The sequence below is a fragment of the Gavialis gangeticus genome, unplaced genomic scaffold (genome assembly GCF_001723915.1).
Source record: "Gavialis gangeticus isolate Ggan-Ray unplaced genomic scaffold, GavGan_comp1, whole genome shotgun sequence".
In the NCBI taxonomy this organism is placed as follows: domain Eukaryota; kingdom Metazoa; phylum Chordata; order Crocodylia; family Gavialidae; genus Gavialis; species Gavialis gangeticus.
The window spans coordinates 46562227-46583417 of record NW_017728998.1 but is presented as its reverse complement, the minus strand read 5'-3'; the positions used below and the strand labels follow the sequence as shown (position 1 = coordinate 46583417).

Genomic DNA, 21191 nt, shown 5'->3' with positions numbered 1-21191 from the left:
TTAGATATCTAGCTGGCAGTAACTCAGATGCGTGATCAAAAGGCTACCTCAGCCAGACTGTTTTGCTCTATGGGATTTCTATGAGATCGCTCTATCCTGTACCCTATTTTCACTCTACCCCTGTAATCAATAAAGTTCTCCTTTGTGACCGGTGTAGAAGACTTATTGAGGGGTGGGTCTAAATTATGCCTAAGAGGCCCCTTAGGTCTGTGGACTAAGGGAGACTTTCCTTTTTGGCCCCCGACTTGGGGAAGTGCCCGAAGTACCTGTACTGGGTCGAGTACCCACAGGACTATTAGGCCTGTGTTTTCCTGAAGACACAGGGCTGAGCCAGTCCCTTCTCGGGGTGGTAGCAGCTTATGTTACCCCCAGGCTAGCGAGTGTGCTCCAGGAAGGGGAACAGCTGGACACGAGGCACCCCTAGGGAGGCACTCAGAGCCTGGAAGGTGGTCGGGCGCAGGGAGGTGGGGGGCTCAATGCAGGAGCGCCCCCTACTGGCCCGCCACACGACAGGAGTCTACATCATACTTGTTACAGGCTGGCATCTACCACTAAAAAACCACAGAGTGAATGGGCTCAGAGAATAAATTACTAGTGTGGGTGTCTCTGGTCAGAATTGATGCACACCAACACAGTGGCAACATCTGGGGAAATTCCCCTTTACTGAAAACTACCAGTGAGAGAGGGAACTTTATTTTTTCAAAGCTGCTGATGTGCCACTTTTCCAAACACAAAATCTCAGTCTCTTCTTTATTTATGACAGTTGAGGAGCCCAGTTATCATAGTGCATTTTGTCTTAGAAGATTTAACTCTGCCGTACCTATGTACAGAGGTAACCTATTTCTCCACCTCACATTGGCCAAGACCATAGCTTAATTACAGGAACATAATTAAATCCTACTTTTATTGAAGTGTGTAGACATGCTGCAACATAGCTTGTTAATAATCATGCTTGCAAACAGTTCTCCTGGCTCATTTGTGGACAATGCAGCAAAGAAACTGAGGAGTGTGTATATACAATACAGGCACAATACAAGAGCTCTCCTGTACTTCATGAGACTCCAATCAATCATTTTCTCTAGATTTGTATCTGCGCAAGGTCAACATGTTCTCTAGCTGATGCAATCCCTTAGATTTGACTCCGTGAGCTTTTCAAGTGTCCTTTTATTCTACTATCCCAACCCCAGATGTGGGCTCATTCATTTGGAGCTGTCTAACTAGAATGGCATGTGCCCACAGTTTTTCCACAGGATTTCATCTGAATGTCTAGATTTGCAGTTCTGCTGCTTCCTAAAGCCATGCTGCTGGCTCTGCCCCCTGTCTGAATATAGGCTGTGTGCCTGTAACCTGGGGCTGGAGACTGAAATTAGATTTGCATAATTGGTTCTCAGGAGAAAGAGGATGGTTTCTTTAATGCAGAAACCTGGGAATCAGATGCTCTGGAGCCTAACTGCAGGACTGCCAGGGATGCACTGTGTGACCTGAGTTCAGCCTCCTCTACCTTTGTCAAGCTTCATTTTCCCTAGTGAAAAAATGAGACTAACTAATGCACTGAAGCTCAACATCCCATGCTCTAATCATAGGACAGCTGGCAGATAGGCATTTTGGGTTTGTCCTCAGCTCTACAATTTCCTCCCTTCACTGATTCACCAAAGCCCAAATTTGTTGATCTTTAAACCATGTTACAAAGCCTGTCTGTCTTTTTATTGCCTGTGCTGCTGATGTTCCTGCCCCAAGCAGCCTCCCAAATAACCCAGCCATCGATTATTAAAAGGACATTAAATTATATGTTATTGTTAAACATTTCTATAGAGTGTATTTATAATGTGCACACTATCAGAGGAAAAAGAGGTTACAGCAATTCACTGGTAAAATGGAATTATAAAAAATCTGCTCCACAGAAGCTTAAAAATCTGTAGTGTTGAGCTGGACAAAATATCTATGCTCAGTTCACTTGAGAACAGTATGGTAACTCCAAGACCTAATGATTCTAGATGACAAAAATGTCTCTCCCATCACAGGGGTATAGTGTGTAGCCATGTTGGTCTAAGGATGTAGGCAGACAAGGTTCTTTGGGTAAATCTGATATCTTTTATTAGACCAACTCGGATAGTTGGAAAAATGCTTTAGCGACCTTTTGGGTATAAATACCATTTGTCAGGCAGAGGAAGCATCTGCAGTTGGTGTGTGCTCTTCCTGGATGGAATGAATTCCTGGCTTCTTTACTATTCATTCCATTCAGGAAGAGCCAACACCAACTGCAGATGCCTCCTCAGACTGATGAAGAGCATTTATACCTGAAAGCTTGCTGAGGAGAGTTTTTTCATCTATCCAAGTTGGTCTAAGAAAAGATATCAGATTTATCCAAAGAACCCTGTCTCCCATCTCACACATTTATACCATTGAGGAGAATGCGTACAGAATCCTTTCATATCTATTGCCTGGTCTAATGGTATAGAAATACATGGTGTAAGTTACAAAAATCAGCTAAATTTGCCATTTCCACCTTGCACACCCCCCTCCCCCCGCAAGAGGGTACCTATTTTTCAGAGTGAGCTTTTGCAAGGCTCCATATGTGTGTGTTTACATTGGGGTGGGCAAAATATGGCCTGCAGGCCAGATCCAGCTTACCAATTGACTGGATCCAGCTTGTGGCTGCCCCCACAGCACTCCACATGGGGCTGAGCCCCACCTACTCCCGCCAACAGCCCAAGCCAGCATGCACTACTTCCTGGCAGGGCAGCTCTTAATGCAGCCACTCAGGGACTGCTCGGCTCCCCCCCCTCCCGCGGCTCCTCTTCCTGCCCCTGCTGCATTATGCTGGGCAGCACGTAGCGCATGGAAGCAGAAGCCATGGGGAAGCACACTGGGCAACCACACCCAGCCAGGCAGGGGGAAAGCTGCAGCCAGGCGGCTGCTGCCCTAGCATGTGGGCTCCAGCTTTCACCCACTTTTCATCCACTCTGCCCACCCAGTGTGATGAGCAGCCAGTTCTGCAGGCAGGGGGCTGCCAGGAGCAAATTGCAGGTCTGTCCCAGGCCCTGACCCTGTATTGTCACCACCCTGTGATCCCACCCCATGATCCCACCCACACCTGCCCATCCCACACCCCACCCACCCATGGCCCCATCCTATCTGCCCAGCTGCTCTGCCTGTGCAGGTCCCAGGCTGGTCTCCATAGAGCCCTGGGGATTGCCAGGCAGTGACAGCACTTAGCCAGGCTGGGCCCTGGGGCAGGGCCACTTTAGGGGAGTTTTGGTGAGCTGTTGCAGGCAGAGGAGGGAGGGGAAGGGGTGCTGACGTGGTCCGCAATAGCTCATTAAAACTCCCTAAGTGACCCTCCGGCCTAAATTATTGCCCACCCCTGGTCTACATGTCCATACACATGTGCCCCTTCCCCACACCCACACACAAAGCATCAGTACTTACTTTGAAGAGATGAAGCTTCAGAAGGTGATTCTGGCTTGGATTTCGGAGCATTGAGGTTTGTGCTACCGCTCTTTTCAATCAACTCTATTTGCTTATTAGTATCCTCATCAGAAAATGCTGAAGGGGGTGATGAGGCCTCCATACCCTCTGCATTGGAATTCAGCCCATCTACAGATTCTAAAATTGCAGATTCCCGCCCAGGCTTTGGAGCACACCTTCTGTACAACTCTGCTTTGTTCTCCTCATTTCCTTGCAAATCCTGCCCTGCCACAGGATCCAGGTCAACCTCTTCCCTGGTGGGTTGCAAAAGCCGGAAGTTCACTTCACTATTATGAGCCTGAGTTTCCATACAGCACTGTGCTTCCTTGCCTCTATCTCCACTCACTTGCATTTCAATTTGGTTGGCGCCCTCAGCTTGTGAACCAGTGTCCAAAGGGCTATTCTTGTCATCTGGCTCCTCCCCTGGCTGATTGCTCTCCACTGGTCCAGTGGTTTGTAGTGGTTTGTCTTCTTCAGCCTTCTTTTGTATGCAGCCCCTGACCTCCTGTCCCTTATCCTGTGACAAATGTCCATCAATCTCCTCTTCGACAGCAGAGGAGGATTTATGGCCGTTCTGCCTCTCATTCCCAGGGCATGTTTGTTCAGGCTCTCTGCAGACTCTCCCAGTGCTACAGCTTAACTCTCTTAACAGGTCCACTTGTCGTTGGTTCAACTCTTCAGGCTGACTTAATGGAGGACTCATTTCTGCCTGCTGATCACTGCAGTGACTGTGTTCAATTTTACCTGACATTTTCTCTAATGAATGGGAGCAGCCCTCTGCCATCTCTGAGGATACTGATGTAAGTGTGGATGGTGTGGCTGCCTGGGCTGGTGTTGAGGGGAGAACAGCACTTCCATGACGGGTCTGGCAGTTGTTCTCAGAGCCCCCCTCATGCCTGTGCCGTGGTCCGGAACTTTCTCTGACTGATAGTGCAGACACCCCCCCCGCGGGGCTCTCACTGTGCTCAGGGTCTCTTGACTGCACTGGCTCCTCCTTAGTGGTAACATCCTCTGCAAGTGCTCCTGGGCTCTGCTCTGAAGCTCCCTTACCAGTGTCTGCACCTGAGAGATCATTTTCAGTTTCTGTTTTCCCAGGACTCTCTACGAACTGTGTTTTGCACTCGGCACTGTCTCCAGCACAAGCATCATTGTAACTGCACATTGCGTACCTCCAGTCTATTGAGTGCTCACTTTGTGCCTCTTGCCTGGATGGGCCCTCTGCATTGCTATCTGGATACGCATCCATGTGACAGCTGGAATCTGAATTCCCCACGTGGCCAGGGACACCTGATTCTGGCTGATTTTTTTGTAACATTTCCCTGTGTCCCATCATTTTGTTGTTTTCTAAATGAATTACGTTTTCTAGCACCTCTGAGTAAGAAGTCCGCAATGCGTCTGTTTGATTGTGCTCGTTTTGCATAAGTGCTGAATGAACCAAATTCTTTGAGCATGTGCTACTGTCTCGAATGACAATATGCCTCTGTTTGTCCTTAGATACATTCACTTTTGTTCTGGGTTGGGTCCTATAATTTAAGGCAACTGACTGAGTTAAGGACCCTGTTTGTGGCCCAAATCTTGGCAACAAAACATCTGTAAGCTCTACATACTCCCCTTCTGGGTCACTTTCGGAGTTCTCCTGAGGCACAGAAGTTGCACTATTACCATTGAAAATGGGGCTGTCCAATTGCTGGGCTCTCCTGCTAACAACCAAACTGACTTGTGTCACTTTTTGCTCCTGAAAATCTTGAGGTCCTGGAGTTGGTGAGTTGCATGTGGGATGCTCCACTGGAAAGCACAAAATTGAAGATTCTTCCATGAGATCAGTGATGTTATTTTCAGTTAGCTTAGGTTTATCAATAAATTCAGGATTAACAATTTTATCCCATGGAACCCGAAATATTTTATCATCAGTGGCTAGTAAACAATTTTCCAGTACTGTACCCATTCGTTCTCCATTGATGGAATCCAGCCATTCCAGAGTGAAAATAGAAGTGTAGGAGACTTCTGGGACCACAACTTCCTCCACATTATGTTTGTCCCTTGCCAAACATTTCAGTACTATTCGTGGAGACTTCTTCAGGTAGGGCACCACCTGCAGGTAGAAGTCACCAGGCTTTAGGGCTCGCCAGTCAATGGAAGCCAGCTGGACTACAATCTTCTCATGGACACACAGAGGCCAGCCTTCATGGCGGAACAGCAAGCCATAGTACTGAACCTACGGAGAGAAGAAAAGATATTTCTAGCATTGGTAATGGCAAATGTCTCTGTGTCAAAATACCACTGTAGCAATAATACAGTTATGGTCAACAGATTTCCTAGTAATACTTGGAACTTCATAATTTCGCAGGTAGGTAGATCAGTATTCTTTTCAACTTAAAAAGAAAAACAAAATATTCTGAACTTCACTAACAGTCAACACAATATAAGTTTGAGGTGGAATTTAGCAACCAAGTTCCAAGGAACGATTCAATCTGGACTTTTGCCACCAGCCACAAATCTCAATTAGGTGCCCCTATTTTGGACTGCAAAGATCCTTAAGCATCCACACTGGGCCTTCTGCATGTGCCAAGAGGCCACATCAGGACCAGATATTAACAGTGGCCTGCCCCCCTGTCTAGGGCAGTCTGCCCTGCCTTTCCTGACACAACTTGATGGTTAATAAAATGGATGTAATGTGCGGGAAGCTACCCATTTTTACTGCCCAAGGCCTAGGGCATGCTACACGGCTCTGACCTTCCCTTCCCGTGTCCCATGCCTCGCAGATGGCATCATAAGTTGTTGATAGCTCTGGCCTAAGGCCAGGCCAAACTCTGCCTCTTGCCAGATCTCTGCCATTCTTCCTGACACACCACCCTTTACACACCGCATGAGTGAGGACTCGAACCACCAACTCTCACCGTGCCTCTTGCACTCCACCCCCTCTCACTGGGCATCTTTCATACCGTCCTTCACTGGGCCACTCTCAAGCTACCCTACCCTGTGCCCTCCATTTTGCACATGCCTTTGGGCTTACCTAGTCTCATTCTAAGTGGGCCTGACACAGCCTCTTCAGGCTGCCCCTGCGCAGGGCTTATTCTACGTGTGGACACCAGCCTCATATCTCACACTGAGCCAAACTCAGCCTCTAGCCCCTCTCCAGGCAACTCATATACATTCTTGTGGGGGCTGGACCCAGTGGAGTCCTTCAGGTTGCCCACCAACCCTACTCTGCAAATTCCCTGGTGCAGCCCTTCAGGTCCACCCATGCAAACCTTACTCTACAGCCTCCTGACACAGCTCTTCAGGCCGCCACCATGCACCCTACTCTGTGTGGGCCTCACACACACTATTGCCCCCTCTCTGGGGCCATACTACTATCTCCTCTCTATCTGGGGCCTCTGAGGTCATACATCCCCCCTCATGGGGCTCAGGTGCTTCTATAGGTGTGCCTGACACCCTTCACCGTCTGTTCCTACTTATAATTACCCACTGAGTAGTGGGGGCTGGGATTATAAGGCATCCCTACCTGCCTTTCACTGGAAAAGTAACTAGCCTGTCATTTCTGGGGAGCTACCCTGCCATAGACAGCCCCACCAGGCCATCCTTCCCCAGCACGGTGCAGTTTCAAGTCATACCCAGGCCTAGGAGCCTCCTGCCATCCCCATTGTCTCTGCCCTTACCTCCAAGGATGTTCAACTGCTGCTGCCAGCCTCCTCTGCACCCACCACCAGGGGCACCAGACGGAGCTAGTGGGTGGGGATCTCTGTGGAGATCAGCCTGAGACCCCCACAGACAGGGTGCACTCAGCCAGGCAAATAGGCTGGGGTCATGTGGGGCAGGGAGAAACATCCAGGAGTGGAACAAGTGGGTGGGGATAGGATTGTAGGGCAGTAACATCAGGCCAAGGCCTGGGGCAAAACCACAATCTGCTGCCCACACATCCCTGCCCATGGAACTGGCACCCATTACAGGGACATGTGGGGATCATATCACAGCTCTGCCTTGGGCCCCAGCCCTGCACTGTCACCATCCTGTTATCCCAGCCATAGCTCCAACCCCACTCACCCATCCCACTCCCTGCCCACCTGTGGCCCCAGCCCATCCAAGCGTGCCCAACCCGTAGGGGTCCCAGACCAGTCTCTATGAAGACGCCACCCACCTGCCTGCTTCAGCCAGCAACACTGACACTGTGGGTACAGGGCAGACAGGCCCAGGGCCAGATAGGAACAATTGCCCCCCTGCCAACACCCCCTCCCCACACTACACAACAGCTGAAACTCCTGAAGTGGTCCTCCAGACCAAATAACTGCCCATCTCTGCATTAGAACCACTCCCAACTCTCGTGACTAGTATGATGGTGGTGCCCGTTTTTTGCCCAGAAGAGGTTGAGTACTCACTCAGGAAGTGGGAAGCCTGGATTATAGGCCAACCCTAGCCTGAAGGGATTCAAAGCCATCTCTCATTTTTCCGGAAGGTGCCCTAACCTCCAGGCTACATTTTTGGCTGGGTCAAAGTACCTTCTCCCCTCCCACTGATGCTGGTCTATCAGCAGTCAATTCTAAAACACATATGGCACCAAAAGGAGAACAAGCAATAGGAAACACTCTTGTTTTCTAGTGGTTATGGCACTCCCATTAGAGGGGAGAGTCCTAAGCTTTGACCCCTGCTTCCAGGGACATTTCCTTTTTATTAACCAATAACTGTTTAATGTAAAATGCACAGACTGTGCTTGGAGTAAGCAGGAGGTCCCAACTAGTATGGTACACTCCCCTGGGAGAGAAGGGTTCCCACTGCTGTTGCTAGGATCTTCTATGTATTTGCATTAAAAAAAAGAAATAACCCTGGCAGTGGGAAACCAGATTCCAGGACACCCCTCTTCCCCCCGGTTCCTTCAGGAACTTCCATAAACAGTGAGCTATGAGGAGATGCTCCCTCTTGATAGCTCTCCTTCTGGTGCCCAACTCTTGTGCCGCTGGCAATGGAGTGACCTAGCTTCAACAGACTGGATGAACAGAACCATCACCTATTCTACTCAGCAGCTTAATGGTTAGGGCACTCTCCTGGTACATGGGAGGTGTGGATTTGAAATTGCTCAGGCTGAGGAAGGCCTATAGCCTAGGTTTCCTGCCTCCTGGGTGAGCAGACAACACTGCAACCACCATCTAGCTGTGAATGCATGTTTGGTACAGTCTGAGCGCAATTAACAGATGGTGCTCGTGCTTTCCAGCCACAACGTGAATTGTTCCTTGGAACTTAGGCAGCTAAATTCTAACTAAATGCTGTTTGCTACCTAAGGAACCAATCTGAATTTGGCCCTGATGTCTGACAGTGTGATTATGCAAGCAAAGCTGATGCATTGCTGCCTTAAGGAGTTCACAATCTACCCTAGATGCAGGTTTCAACATGCAAGGTGACCACAGTGCGGGTCCAGGCTTGCTGCTTTCTTACTTCCAGACAAGTGTTCCATATAACACTTAACATATAACATGTATAACATACAACATGGATGAGGAGCAGTTTACAGAGGGACATGGAGAAAATTGAAACATGTAACAGCAAAGAATGCAGGAGTGGTCAGTACAAAGCCTGTCAAAGAATTTAATCTTTTCTCCTGGATTAAGCTTTGTTTCTCAGATAGAAGTTTGAGGGCAAGCATCATTTCAAAGACCATGGTTAAAACCTGCACGGGAACACAGCACCTAGTAAAAAATACAGTTTAACTGCTACCATTTGTGGATCTAATCTTGGAAGGCAAAAGCAAAAATACCTCTGGCTAAGAGGAGTAGACCACTGCAATCCACTGGCTGATTGAAAGAGGTGCAAGTATGAAGAGAAGTTCAGATGAAGGCAGCAAAGCAGAGCTACTGACGGGCAGGGCAATGCGCCATCTGTCAACAAGCTGTGGGGAAATACCCTCCATTTGCCATGAAATACTTTTGAGCTGGGATTGCCAGGTAGTCAATTCCCAGGTTCTTTCCTAAGGAGAACCACATGCTCTCCTCAGCAGTTCCTCCCCTAGATCCACACTGGCCTTGCTGCCACTCTGTACTCCCCATCCTCACTCATGCTTTCAACAATTTGCAATACACAGGGAGTGCATGCAGGTACACGTGCACCCCCTGAGATTGGCTGTGCACCCCTGGAAGCACCAGCTGTGAAACTGGAAGTGCTGGCGGAAGTGCCCTTTCAGTTTTGCCAGTTTCATTGATGGTGGCTCTGGGCTCGGGAATCCATCCCCACCCCGGTCAGCAATCTGGTGCCCCCCCAGACTCGGGAGGCACCAGTCGCCCATACTTCCAACCACACCGCAGTATCCCGCACAGGCTAGAGCATCTCCACACCCAAATGCTTATTCATCTTCCTGCATGTCTATCCACTTTCTGACTCATCCAAGGTGGCAGAAAGAAAATGGCTTTTACCAGGTGCAATGTTGAAGCTAGGCAGCTGGGACTGTCTGCTCTGCTTTTGCCCACACCCATTGCAACAGTGACCTCTGGTGAAGGCCAGCACTGAGAAATAGAAAATCTGATCTGAAAAGAAGGGTGGTAGGTTTTTATCTAAACTCCTCCCCTTCCCTGTCCAATTTCAAAGCGGCGTGTTGGGAGAATCCACCATGACCTTTGGTAAAGTGTTCCAATAACCAGGGCCGTTCCTGGGTGGGGGGCAACAAATCAGGGCGACTACACTGAGCCCCGCACTTTGCAGGGCCCCGCAGAGCCAGGATGGCTTTGCGTCCAGCCGCTCGCTACTCCCCTCTCCTTACCGCCACCACCATATCCAGGCCTCACACAGGCGGATTTGCCCTGGTACGGTCGTCTCTTCCAATAGCTAATGACCCTGACTTACAAATGTGTGCTTTATTTCTAGTCTGAATTTCCCTAACTTCAATTTCCAGCCATCTGAACTTGTTATGGCTTTGACAGCTAAAAGAAATAGCCTTCTATTATCACATTTCTGTTTTCCTTAATTTCATCTTGGTCAAAATCAGCAAATTAAACAGCTGGAAAACAGCATGATAGCAAACGACTCCAGAAATTCAATCATCCTTAGGGCTCTTTTCTGAACGCTCTCCAATTTACCAACCCCCTTCTTGAACTCTGGACACCACAACCAGACTTAATATTTAAGCAGCAGTCACTCTAGCGCCAAATACCTAAGTAATTTAATCTCTCTACTTCTGCTCAGTGTCCTTCTCATTGTAAATCCAAAAACCACATTAGGCATACTGGCCATACCACTGAACTGTCTATCCACCATGAATCCCCAAATTCTTTTCAAAGTAACCGTCACAAAAAAACCATGAGCCAGTGCTCCTGTGCGGTAAATGTAGTTACTGAGCATTCAGTTTGTCCTTCATTAAGGAAGTACTAAACTAAATGTGTAGTAACTACAGTGCATTAATAAACATGTAGATGCTCCCATTTACAAGTTAAATCAATCAGATAGTCAGTTTATAATCCCTTTACCATCCAGGTATGGCAACTGAGTGTATTAAGCTCTTGGAGTTTTATTTCCACCCTAGTTCTAGTAACTCCTGTTTGCTATTTTATCTTTGCTGTCTTTTTCTCTGTCATCTATCTTACTGAAAACCGAGGCACATCACTAATTTAGTTTGGGCCATACCTATTTAAGCTGATTTTCACTGGGACCACTATACAGAATTTCATTTAGAAGATTCCACCAAAGCTTATATTTTATTTTAGGGCCATCCTTAAATAAATCCATATTCCTTGATGCATATGAACATGCCTGCTTACTGGTCAATGAATAGCTAAAACAAATGGAAAAGCAGAGTGATAAAATGATCTAAACAAATCAAAACACAGACCTCACTAGGGTTTGAGAGATGCAGACTTCAGAAACATCACTGAAAAATGTTGGGCTTAAACAGAGGTAGCAAAAAACATATTATAAACCAAGAACGTAAAACTTTTAACACCCTAAAATCCAAAAGTATTTAATGCACCCATTTTAATAGTTTAAAGTGCACTTTCAAAGGGAACTATCACATCAAGGGATTTACTTTAGTCATTTTGATATCTCAATTTGTGATGGTATTTCCATTTTCCTTAAGTGCTGCCACTGCTTCCTAATTACAAGCTGGAGCTAAGAATGTAAAAGGTGTGTGGTGGCTCAACGGGGGGCCGAGGTTCCAGGTCTAGCTGATGGAACTCTATGACAATAAAAAAACAGGCTGTTTTTGAGGAATTCAAATAAAAAATAAGCCAGCCTTCCAGTGGCTTATCACAAGCTTTTGATCTGTCTACTTCTGTTTGAGCCTGCCTCACTTGCTCACTCTCTATCTGTATATGAGGGTTTGTTTGTGTGAATATGACAGCGTCACTGACTCTCTGAAGTCACCTATGGAATAATGCACTTGTGGTTTCCATGCACCCATCTCATTTAATGCTGCCCCCATCTCAGCCCTACATCAACTTCTTGAAGCCCCCAAGCAAAGCCACTCTGTGCCCCTCCTGTTCCTGGCCCCTGAGCTCACCTCTGATCCTCCTGTAACTGTAGAAAGAGGCTCTTTACCCTCTTGACAGGCCAGAGGAGGGAAGCACCAGGGTGTCTCTGTGCCGCAGGCCCTAGGGAAGGATAGATGCAGCGGATGCAGATCCCCTTCCCAGGCCAGAGCAGGTCAAGCCACGTCTGCCTGAGCTCTCAGGGGTGGGGCAGACAGGGGAGGACAGAGAAAGGTGCTTCACAGAAGGAAGGGCAGGAGAGGGGGCACAGCCAGGTGCTGGGTGGAGTGGAAGGAGAAGGCTCCCAGCTGACTGCTGCCCCCTGCCTCCTCCCTGACTGGGAAAGCAGTGCAGGCTGCTCTCTCATCCTCTGCCCTCAGGGGCTGGGTACAGCTTCTGGTCAGGGGGAGGGAGGGAAACAGCCACATTCACTCACCGCAGCAGCCGGAGAGGCTGTCCTACTCCCAGCAGGCCGGAGGCGTGACAAGCAAGCTGGAAGAGGGGGCTTTCTTCCCCCTTGAGGATTTCAAAAGAAAACTCCCTGGTAGGTGGACAAGACAGTGGGTTCTGCCCACATGGGGAGCTCTGGTTGCAAGGACCAGACTCTCTCATGCAATCACCAGGGCTCACAACACCAGGCATTTGTCTACAAGGACGCCCCCAAAACAACCACATAGCCTGGAAACCCGGGGAAGGCTGCTACCCAAGCGGGGCCAACTCCAAGACACTCACTCAACCTGTGCAATCCCTTTTTTATATACCACTTATCTCCCAGCTTGTTTTGCCAGAGTCTCAGGCTATGGGCCTAGCAGAGGGAATTACATTTTCCAGCATGCCCTAGACTTAAGGTTTTCAACAAAAAATAAAGAAGAAAAAGAAAAGGAAAAAACCCATGGGAGCAACCACCAAGAGCCAGCTGGATTCCTGTCCTCTGGGTGGAGCGGTGTCCACCCCTCAGCTCCAGCCTCAGGCCCCAACGCTCGGGGCTGAAGAATAGGCTTCTTTCTAGAACTGCCGACTGATTCCCTGAAACCCTGTAGCCAAATCTGCCACAGTGGGTCCCTCACCCAGGAAGGCTCCCGTTAACCTTCCAACGGCCTGTGCTCTTTGTGACAAAACATCAGGCCAGTTTGCAAACCTGCACACACACTTTACATTGGGGGTAGCCAATTATTATGAGTTTTGATGCGTTGTCCCAGGCCCAGTCAGCACCCCCCATCTGCTGCAACAGCTGACCAAAACAAAACTTCCTATGCAGGATGGGGCTGCAGGCAGGTGGGGAGTGGTTTTTGGGAGCAAGGCAGGCGTGCAAGGCCAGGATCACAGTGTGGGACTGGGGCCCATGGCAGAGCTACAATCCATTCCCTGCACACTCCTGCCGTGTGGGGATTTAGGGGGGCAGGTACACGTGTGTGGGAGGTGCAGCCTTACCCGTAGCGGGCCAGGGGTGAGGAGAGGTAGTAGGGGGCAGGGGACATGCGCAGCAGAGCTCACCAAAGCAATGCAGTCTATGGCTGCCCCCACAGTACTTACCCGAGAGGCTGCTCCCAGTACAGCTACAGCCACCTAGGGGCTGCTCAGCTTCCCTCACCTCCTGCAGCGGCCCCTCCTCCTGCTCCTGCTGTGCCGCTCCAGGCAGACAGAAAACTTCAGCTGGGTGGCTCCTGCCCCAGTGTGCAGAGCTCTGGCTCCAGCTCCCAGCTGCCTTCCATCCACTTGGCTGCCAGCACACTGGGGCAGCAGCCACCCGCTGAAGTTTCCTCCCCACCCAGAGCAGCACAGGCGGAGCAGGAGGAGGAGCCACCGCTGGAAGCAAGAGGAGCTAAACAGCACCCAAGTGGCTGCAGCCCTTCTGGTAAACTGTATATGCTGGCCCAGATGAGGGCCAGCAGATGCAGGCAGGAGTATGGCACTCCAGATGGGGCTGAGCCCCATGCAGGACACAGCAGGAGCAGTTGCAGACAGTCAACTGGTGGGCATCCCCACTGGCTGCATCTAATCAGTTAGCAGGCCGTATCTGGCCCTCGGGCTATATTTTACCCACCTCTCCTTTACCTTCAAGCAATAGACTGCAGACCCTATGAGCTATTCAAGTGCAAATCTCATTTATCTGTGCATGGAAATAACATGCTGTCATACCCACTTGTAATAATGTGAGTGTGCACGCCTATGCAGCATTGCTCATACACAGCTGCAGGCTAAGAACTGAAAAGTTGACCCAACATTTACAGTATTGCCAACACTCACAAATTTATCAGAATACTGGTGATATCTGTTGTTTGCTTAAAACCGCAGCTCCCGCAGCAGGGGATTTCATGGTAACATAAGTTTTTATTTTTGTAAAAAGGTGAGGTTCTACAGAGCTGGTTGCAGAGAATTAAGTTGGAATCGCGACCTGAGTTCACCCTAGAGACTTAGAAACCAGAAGGCAAAAACAACCCAAATTTTATAATTAACATTTCAAGCTATCCTCTGATTTTGTGGGACCTGACTCACAAGTTTAAACAGTTGGTGTTGGCAGCAGTGGAACACGTTAATCTCAGAGCCTCAGCAGCAGTAATGCAACGAGACTCCTTGAGGCTACTGAGCCTTGTGAATGTTCCAGCAACTATCAAAGAGGAGCTAGAGTTGTGGGCAAAACACTGAGTGGCACAGCTTCACCCAGAGCGTTCGACCGCCAGCAGCAGGAATCTGACCATGTAATCCATGTATTGCAGGGGTTAGAAACTACCAGATTCAGGCAAACTCAGCAAATGTTTCAGAAAGAGGCCCTGCTAAACCTCCCTCCAAGTCTTCAAGCCTTTCATTTAGGGCCTGTGGTTATACAGAAACGTAGAGAGGGGCACCAACCCCTTTTTATTCCTGGAAGGCAAGTTTCACTAACCAGCTTCTGAACATCTCTCCATCCAGGCATAAACATAAACAAATACTGTACTGATCATTTTTGCCAAGACTTTTATGTCCTAGTGCTACAGGAAAGGTCCTTGTAGAGCAGAAAACAGGCTTTGTGAGCGAGACATACTTACACAGGCATCCTGCTGAACACACTGCAAGATGTGCTTTGCTGGGATCAGGAAATCTATGAGGTAGCGCAGTCCATCCCCCCGGTAAGTCTTCTCCACCACATCAAAAACCTGGCACAGAACAGTGGCTGCTGTGGCCTCAAATGGAGGGTAGAGCACTGATAACGTATTCTGTATGCAGCTGTCCAGGGATTCTGAATCCTGTCAGGAGAGAATGTCAAAATAGCATCAGGATGCAATACAGCTCAGACCCTCAAGATGCAGTCACTGCATGATGTGGAGCTTCTTGTGCAACAAAGACAGAAGAAGAATGAGAACAAGTTCTTATTACTTGAACTTTCAGGTAAAATAATCTTTAAACTCTCCTGCAATGAGAGCGCAGCACTCATTAACAGCAAGCTGTGCACAGCACAGAGGCACTCACAGCACACAGCTTACACAGCAAATCCTTCTCCTGACTGAGCTGGGTGGGGCTGCTATTAAACTATTATGCAGCCCATGAATGTGTACAAACCAGTGAGAGAGAGTGAGATGGGGTTCATAGTGCTGCAGGCCCAAGATTCAAACATACCAACACACCACATTTGGAAGTACCAATCAGCGCTTAGGTGTATACAAGCTACTGTTTCATTCCTTGGCAGGAGGCAGCGGATTAAGGGAGCTTTAGCTGCAGACCACTGCATGGCATAAACTGCTAGAATGGTTGTATGCCTGGTCCTGGTAAAATTAAAGGTTCAAGTATGTGTTGTTTTTTGATTTATTCAAATAACTACCTTGAAATACCATGCAGTTGTTTCTCACATTAAGCTGAGTAGTCAGAGGGTCTCTGCAATGAAAGATGCTACGGGCAGTATAGGAGTAGGATTGCCCCTATGTCCTAGACACACCAATCTGTAAAATATGGGTTTCCCCATAACGGCACTTCCATTATTCTTGCTTTTATGCTCCAAACCTACCCTGGAGCCTATGCAGAGGTGTTAGAGGTAATTTCAGTATCATGGACCAAATTCTGCTCTACATGGGTCAAAAAAATCCACAGAAATAAACGCGAAATAGCACACACTCAGGCGGCATCCGCTGCTAAAAAGTGGGGCCGGGCTGCTCGAAGCCGTGCTGCAGCTGCCAGCCACGCTCTGTCTGGCAAGATCGTTGTGGCTGCAGCTCTGGGAAGCCCCCAGGCGAAGCTGCTGGGGCCAGCACAGTGGGGTAGGGGGTCCCAGACGCCCCTACCCCACCCAAGGCAAACTGCAAACAGGTGTTTGCGAGGACAAGAAGCGGCAGTTCAAGGTGCACTGCTGCTATTTGTCCCCAGGGAACCAAACATCTATGCACATCCAGATGCGTCCCATAGGGATAAATCTAGGGAGACTACTGAAATTAGATGAGCAACACTATATGCGATGCAAGACTACTGAAGTTAAATGAACAATGCTACATCTATGCAAACAGGATCATAATTACATCCTGCTTTTATATTTTAGAAACAATAATTCCTTTTTTCTCACCAATGTCAAATCAGCGTCCTCTGACATTTGCTACAAAACCAAAAAACCTATTTTAAGGTACCTAGGACCTTGCATCTGTGAGTTTGGCAAGAAGAACTAAGAGCACAGAGGGCCAGATCCTTAGGTAAGGAGTTGGCCTGTGAGCACTCAATATGCTGCAGACAATAGGGTAAAAATAAATGCATGGGCACATCCTCTGAGTGACTTGATAGAGTGAATTAAAGGTACCGTTAGCAGACACTAACTGAATTGCTTCAGGGGACATCATGGTACAGAGGGCAGCATGCCTGGGGAAGAGCAGTGATTTCATTTACATATTTTATATACACTTCCACTCCAAGACTAGGGACAGACATTACACATAAACCGGTTTAAGTGATCAGAAACTGATTTAAACCTGTAACAGAGCAGATTTTCAGTACACATAAACCAGTTTGAAAATGGCTTAAACCAGCTGAAGATAAACCTGGTTGAATGTAATATCAGACTTAACTGATTTGGGTCAAACCAGTTTATGCAATGTCTGTCCCAGATCCCTACCTGGTTCAAGTTAAACTAGACTCTCACAGCATCCCAGCATACTCTCTGGGCTGGACTCTCTGCTCCAGCCCAGCAGGGCTGGCCCCGCCCCTGTGCTCCCTGGCTGGAGCTCCGGTAGAGACTGCAGGCATCTGCCCGGCTTCCCCTTGCTCCCCACTCCCCTCTGCCTTACACAGGGATATCCCCCTCCACTCTATACCACATGCTGGCTATGCCTGTGCTGTGGGAGATAGCAAAGGCAGACAGGTTTTTTGGAGCTAATCAACAAGTAGCTAGTAATGTCCTTCCTTGAAAAATCTGATTAAGACTTTGGACTTGAACTAAGAGAGGCTTTCTTTTTGAGAAAGGCTTTCTTCTCTGAAGGGGTTGATAAACACTGAGTTAGGAGTAATAAACACTCCCTGCTGGGCTGCTCAGGGGGGGCCTCTCCTTAATCAGATTGTCCCGCTGGGGCCTGGCCACACTCCCCTCAGCTCAGTATTGTCGAAGGGATGAGAGGGCTGCTCTAGTGCCCCCTGGCTTCTAGCCTGAGCCACTGCAGGCATGTGCCTGAATTTTTTCAGTTCAGAGGGGATGTCTGGGCTGTTACAAACTGGTTTAGCGTAGCCAGGTTAGATTAACCTGCAAAGATTGAATCAATTCAGGCTCAGGCTTTTTGAATGTCTGTCCCTAGCCTAAAGAAGCTTATGCCTGTTGGTCTGGACACTCCTTGACAATTCATTAAAAAGACAACGATTGCATAGTTCCTCAATCAACTTTCAGTTCTGAATCGAGCTGGCAAGCAACAGCCAAGGCATGCTGGAATCTCTCACTGATATTTTCAATTCCTTTCTCAATCCCAGTTCCTCACAGATGAGAAGCTCATCAATGCTCCAGCATTTCACCTTGAAATCCAAATTCATGCTGAGATTTTGGCAAAAAAATGGGACTTCATTGTAGAGGTCCACTACCTTCACTGCCAAAGCAGTCTCCACTTAAGCGAGTACTCAGTGTCAGAACTGCAAGTCAGGACTTAGGGGCACTGACAGAACACTGAAGAGAAAGGGGATGACCCCAAAAGCATAGCTGCTCCAATGCTTCAGGACAGAGGTGCATCAGCAGAGCTGTGTGGGTGCCACCTTTGTAACTCCTGAATGCACAGAACTTAGAGAGCACATAACAAGCAAAACACAAACTGCCTGTGGCAAGGGTTTGTTATTTCTTCTCCTAATTTACCCTGATGTCAGCAATGTGCAGTAGTGAGTGCACACACTCAAGCTGCTTATATAAGGGTGTTTGCTGCCTTCACTGCTCACAGCAACTTCTGGGCCAAACAACAAAAGATATGGGATCATTTTACAGTATTGCTACCCCCAAGAACTCAACAATCATGAGCCAGGTACCCAAAATCATGCCATGTAACAACTAACCATCATTGCAGGATACCTTTTCTTTCCTTCTGGCTTTTGAGTCTCTAGTACTACAAACAGGCATAACATTTATCCTGGGATAAACCATTTTATTCCAGGACAAAGTGCAATTGTTTATTGTCCCAGGGTAAATCCTCAAATAGTTCACTGCATAAGAACCATTAACAGTTTATTCCAGAACATTGTAAAGTATGTTTGAACAGTTATCCCAGGATTGCCCAAGCTAAGTATAATTTAGAAGTTGCTTTTATTGTAGTCTAATTGGCTAGGAACAGACATTACACATAAACCAATTTAACTGATCAGTAACTGGTTTAAAACTGTACCAGAACAGACGTTCAGTACACATAAACCAGTTTCAAAATGTCCAAAACTGGTTTGAGGTAAACCTGGTTGAATGTAGTATCAGATTTAACTGATCTGACTCAAGCCAGTTTATGCAGTGTCTGTTCGAGACCCCTTCCTGGTTTAACCTAAACCAGAGTCCCCCAGCATCCCAGTGTACTATCTGGGCTGGACTCTCTGCTCCAGCCCAGCAGGACTGGCCCCATCCCTCTGCTCCCCATCCAGAGCAGGGACAAGCAGGAATTGGAAGAGAGGGGTTTAAATCCCCCCTCCCTGTCCCACCGGCAAGGACCTGAGCCAGGTCTGCTGGGTACTCCCCCCTCACTGCTGCAGTGGTGGGCCAGCATGGCACCTGAGGCAGAGGGGGCATGAAGGGGAGATATTCTACCCCCACTGCCCCTGGGGGACCACAGCTGGGTCTGCCCACCCCAACCACTACTGCCGAGTGGCGGAATAAGTTCCCTACTGTCCCTTCCACCAGATGCCAGAGGGAGGGGGAATAAACCCTGTCCCTGCCCCCACCCCCAAGGGGCCCTGCCAGGTGGGGGCTGGCTGGAGAGTGGGCTTCCCAGGCCAGCTCAAAGGTGCTGGCAGGCCTCAAGCCCAGCCGTATGCCCTGCCCTGTGCAGCACATGGGCTACAGCTGCACAAGCAACTGTGGGCTGGCCGGAGTGGGGGAATGGGGGGCTGTTCTGCCCCCCCACACTTCCAGCTGCTGCTGTCATGGCTGCACCACACAACTCTGGGTGGGGAGGGGGGGCAAGAAGTTTTTGCCCCAAGCGTGGAGCTGTGGCTCCAGCTCCCCGATGCTTTGGAGGGGGAGGCCATGTGTGGGGTGGAAGCCACTGGGCTGAATCTCCCACCCCTGTCCCCCCACCGCCTCCCGGAGTGGCTCAGGAGCAGCAGGAATGGGAGTAGGAGTATCCCCTGCAGGCAAGGGGAAGCTGGCTTGGCCTGGCAGGACTGTTTTTCTCACCTCGCCTCCAGCTGCAGCTCCTGTCACACCATGCAGCACCGCTTGGGGCTGAGGGTGCTTCCTTCAGCCCAGCTCAGGTTGAAGTGTCTGGGCTGAAGGAAGCTCCCCCTGCCCCAAACAGCACTGTGCGGTGTGGCAGGAACCACAGCTGGAGGCGAGGGAAGAAAAACAGTCCTGCTGGGCCAAACCATTTTCCCCTCGCCTGCAGCAGTTACTCCCCCGCCCATTCCTGCCACTCCTGAACTCCTCTGGGAGGCGGCAGTAGGAGAGCTTCAGCTCAGCAGCTTCTGCCCCCAGTATGAAGCTCTGGCTGCAGTCCCTGAACTGAAGCCTTCCACCTGGGCACCTTCTTCCTTCCAAGGTGTCTGGGATTTAGAGCCGGAGCTCCACACATGGGGCAGAAGCTTTCAGATCCCCACCCAGAGCTGCACAGCGTGGCATGGCCATGGCAGAGGCAGCTGAAAATTAGGGGGGCAGAACAGCCTCCCGCCCTGGCCAGCCCGCAGTTGCTTGTGCAGCTGCAGCCCTGGGTGCTATACAGGGCAGGGTGCATGGTGGTGGTGGCTGCCAGGCTCAGGACCCACCAGCACCTCTAAGCTGGCCTGGGAAACCCACTCGTCAGCCAGCCTTCACTTGGTGGGGCCAGATGCCACTCGGCAGGGCCCCTTGCAGGGGAAGGGGGGGCAGGGATAGGGGTTATTCCCCCTCCCTCTGGCATCCAGCAGAGGGGACAGAAGGAAGCTTTTGGCGGCAGTGGCAGTCGAGGCAGGCAAACCCAGCTGCGGACCCCCAAGGGCAGTGGAGATAGAAGGGATAATAACCGCCCTCCCAACACCACTGCACTAGCAAAGGGTGAGCACCTGGCAGACCCAGCTTGGGTCCTTGCTGGTGCAACAGGAGGGGGGAATTAAATCCCTCTCTGGCCAGTTCAGCCAGGACTGGCCATGCCCCCCAGCACAGCTTCCCTGCAGCCGAGGGTACACTCTAGTGCCTCCTAGTGCCTGGCCTGAGCCACTGCAGGCATGTGCCTGCATTTTCTCAGTCCAGAGGGAACATCTGTACTGTTACAAACTAGACTAACCTGCAAAGGTTGAATCAATTCAGGCTCCGGCGTTTTGAATTTCTGTCCCTAGCCATTATGTTAATGGGAAAGAGAAGTGGAAAGTTTAGATAGAAGTTGAAATACTCAAGAAATCCCTTGACTCCAGGAGGTAGGGTTTTAGGGTAAACACAAGATATTTTGCGACTAACAACAGACATCACAAGATCCCCAGCTAACTCTCTGCAGTTCTAGGCACCAAACCTCTAAAAAAGTTGGAAGACAAAATTCAGAGCAGAGCTGATGATGCAATACTGGGCTAGAGAGTCTGGCCTCAGAGGGGAGTATAATACCAAAACAGCATTTTGATTAAAAGAGTGGTATGAGGGGAGACTGTGTGATCACTCTGTGTTACACAGATCTCAAAGCAAGCAGTACAATA

At 49.3% G+C, this 21191-nt stretch overlaps 1 protein-coding gene across 5 annotated transcripts in view; it reads right to left on the bottom strand.

The window, feature by feature from the left end:
- PLEKHG4 (pleckstrin homology and RhoGEF domain containing G4) overlaps nucleotides 1-15375 on the bottom strand; it is a 172352-nt gene extending 156977 nt beyond the window's left edge. For 3 of the 5 annotated variants that reach the window (XM_019505853.1, XM_019505856.1, XM_019505855.1), the window contains exons 1-2: nucleotides 14939-15375; nucleotides 3430-5683 (exon numbers count right to left, since the gene is read on the bottom strand). In XM_019505853.1, the coding sequence (XP_019361398.1) occupies nucleotides 3430-5413 (1984 nt within the window). In that variant the 5' untranslated portion in view covers nucleotides 5414-5683; nucleotides 14939-15375. Of the gene's footprint in view, nucleotides 1-3429; nucleotides 5684-13445; nucleotides 13538-14938 lie in introns of those variants that run through there. The other 2 variants (XM_019505854.1, XM_019505857.1) reach the window with 2 other exon arrangements.
- Nucleotides 15376-21191: the final 5816 nt, after the last annotated feature.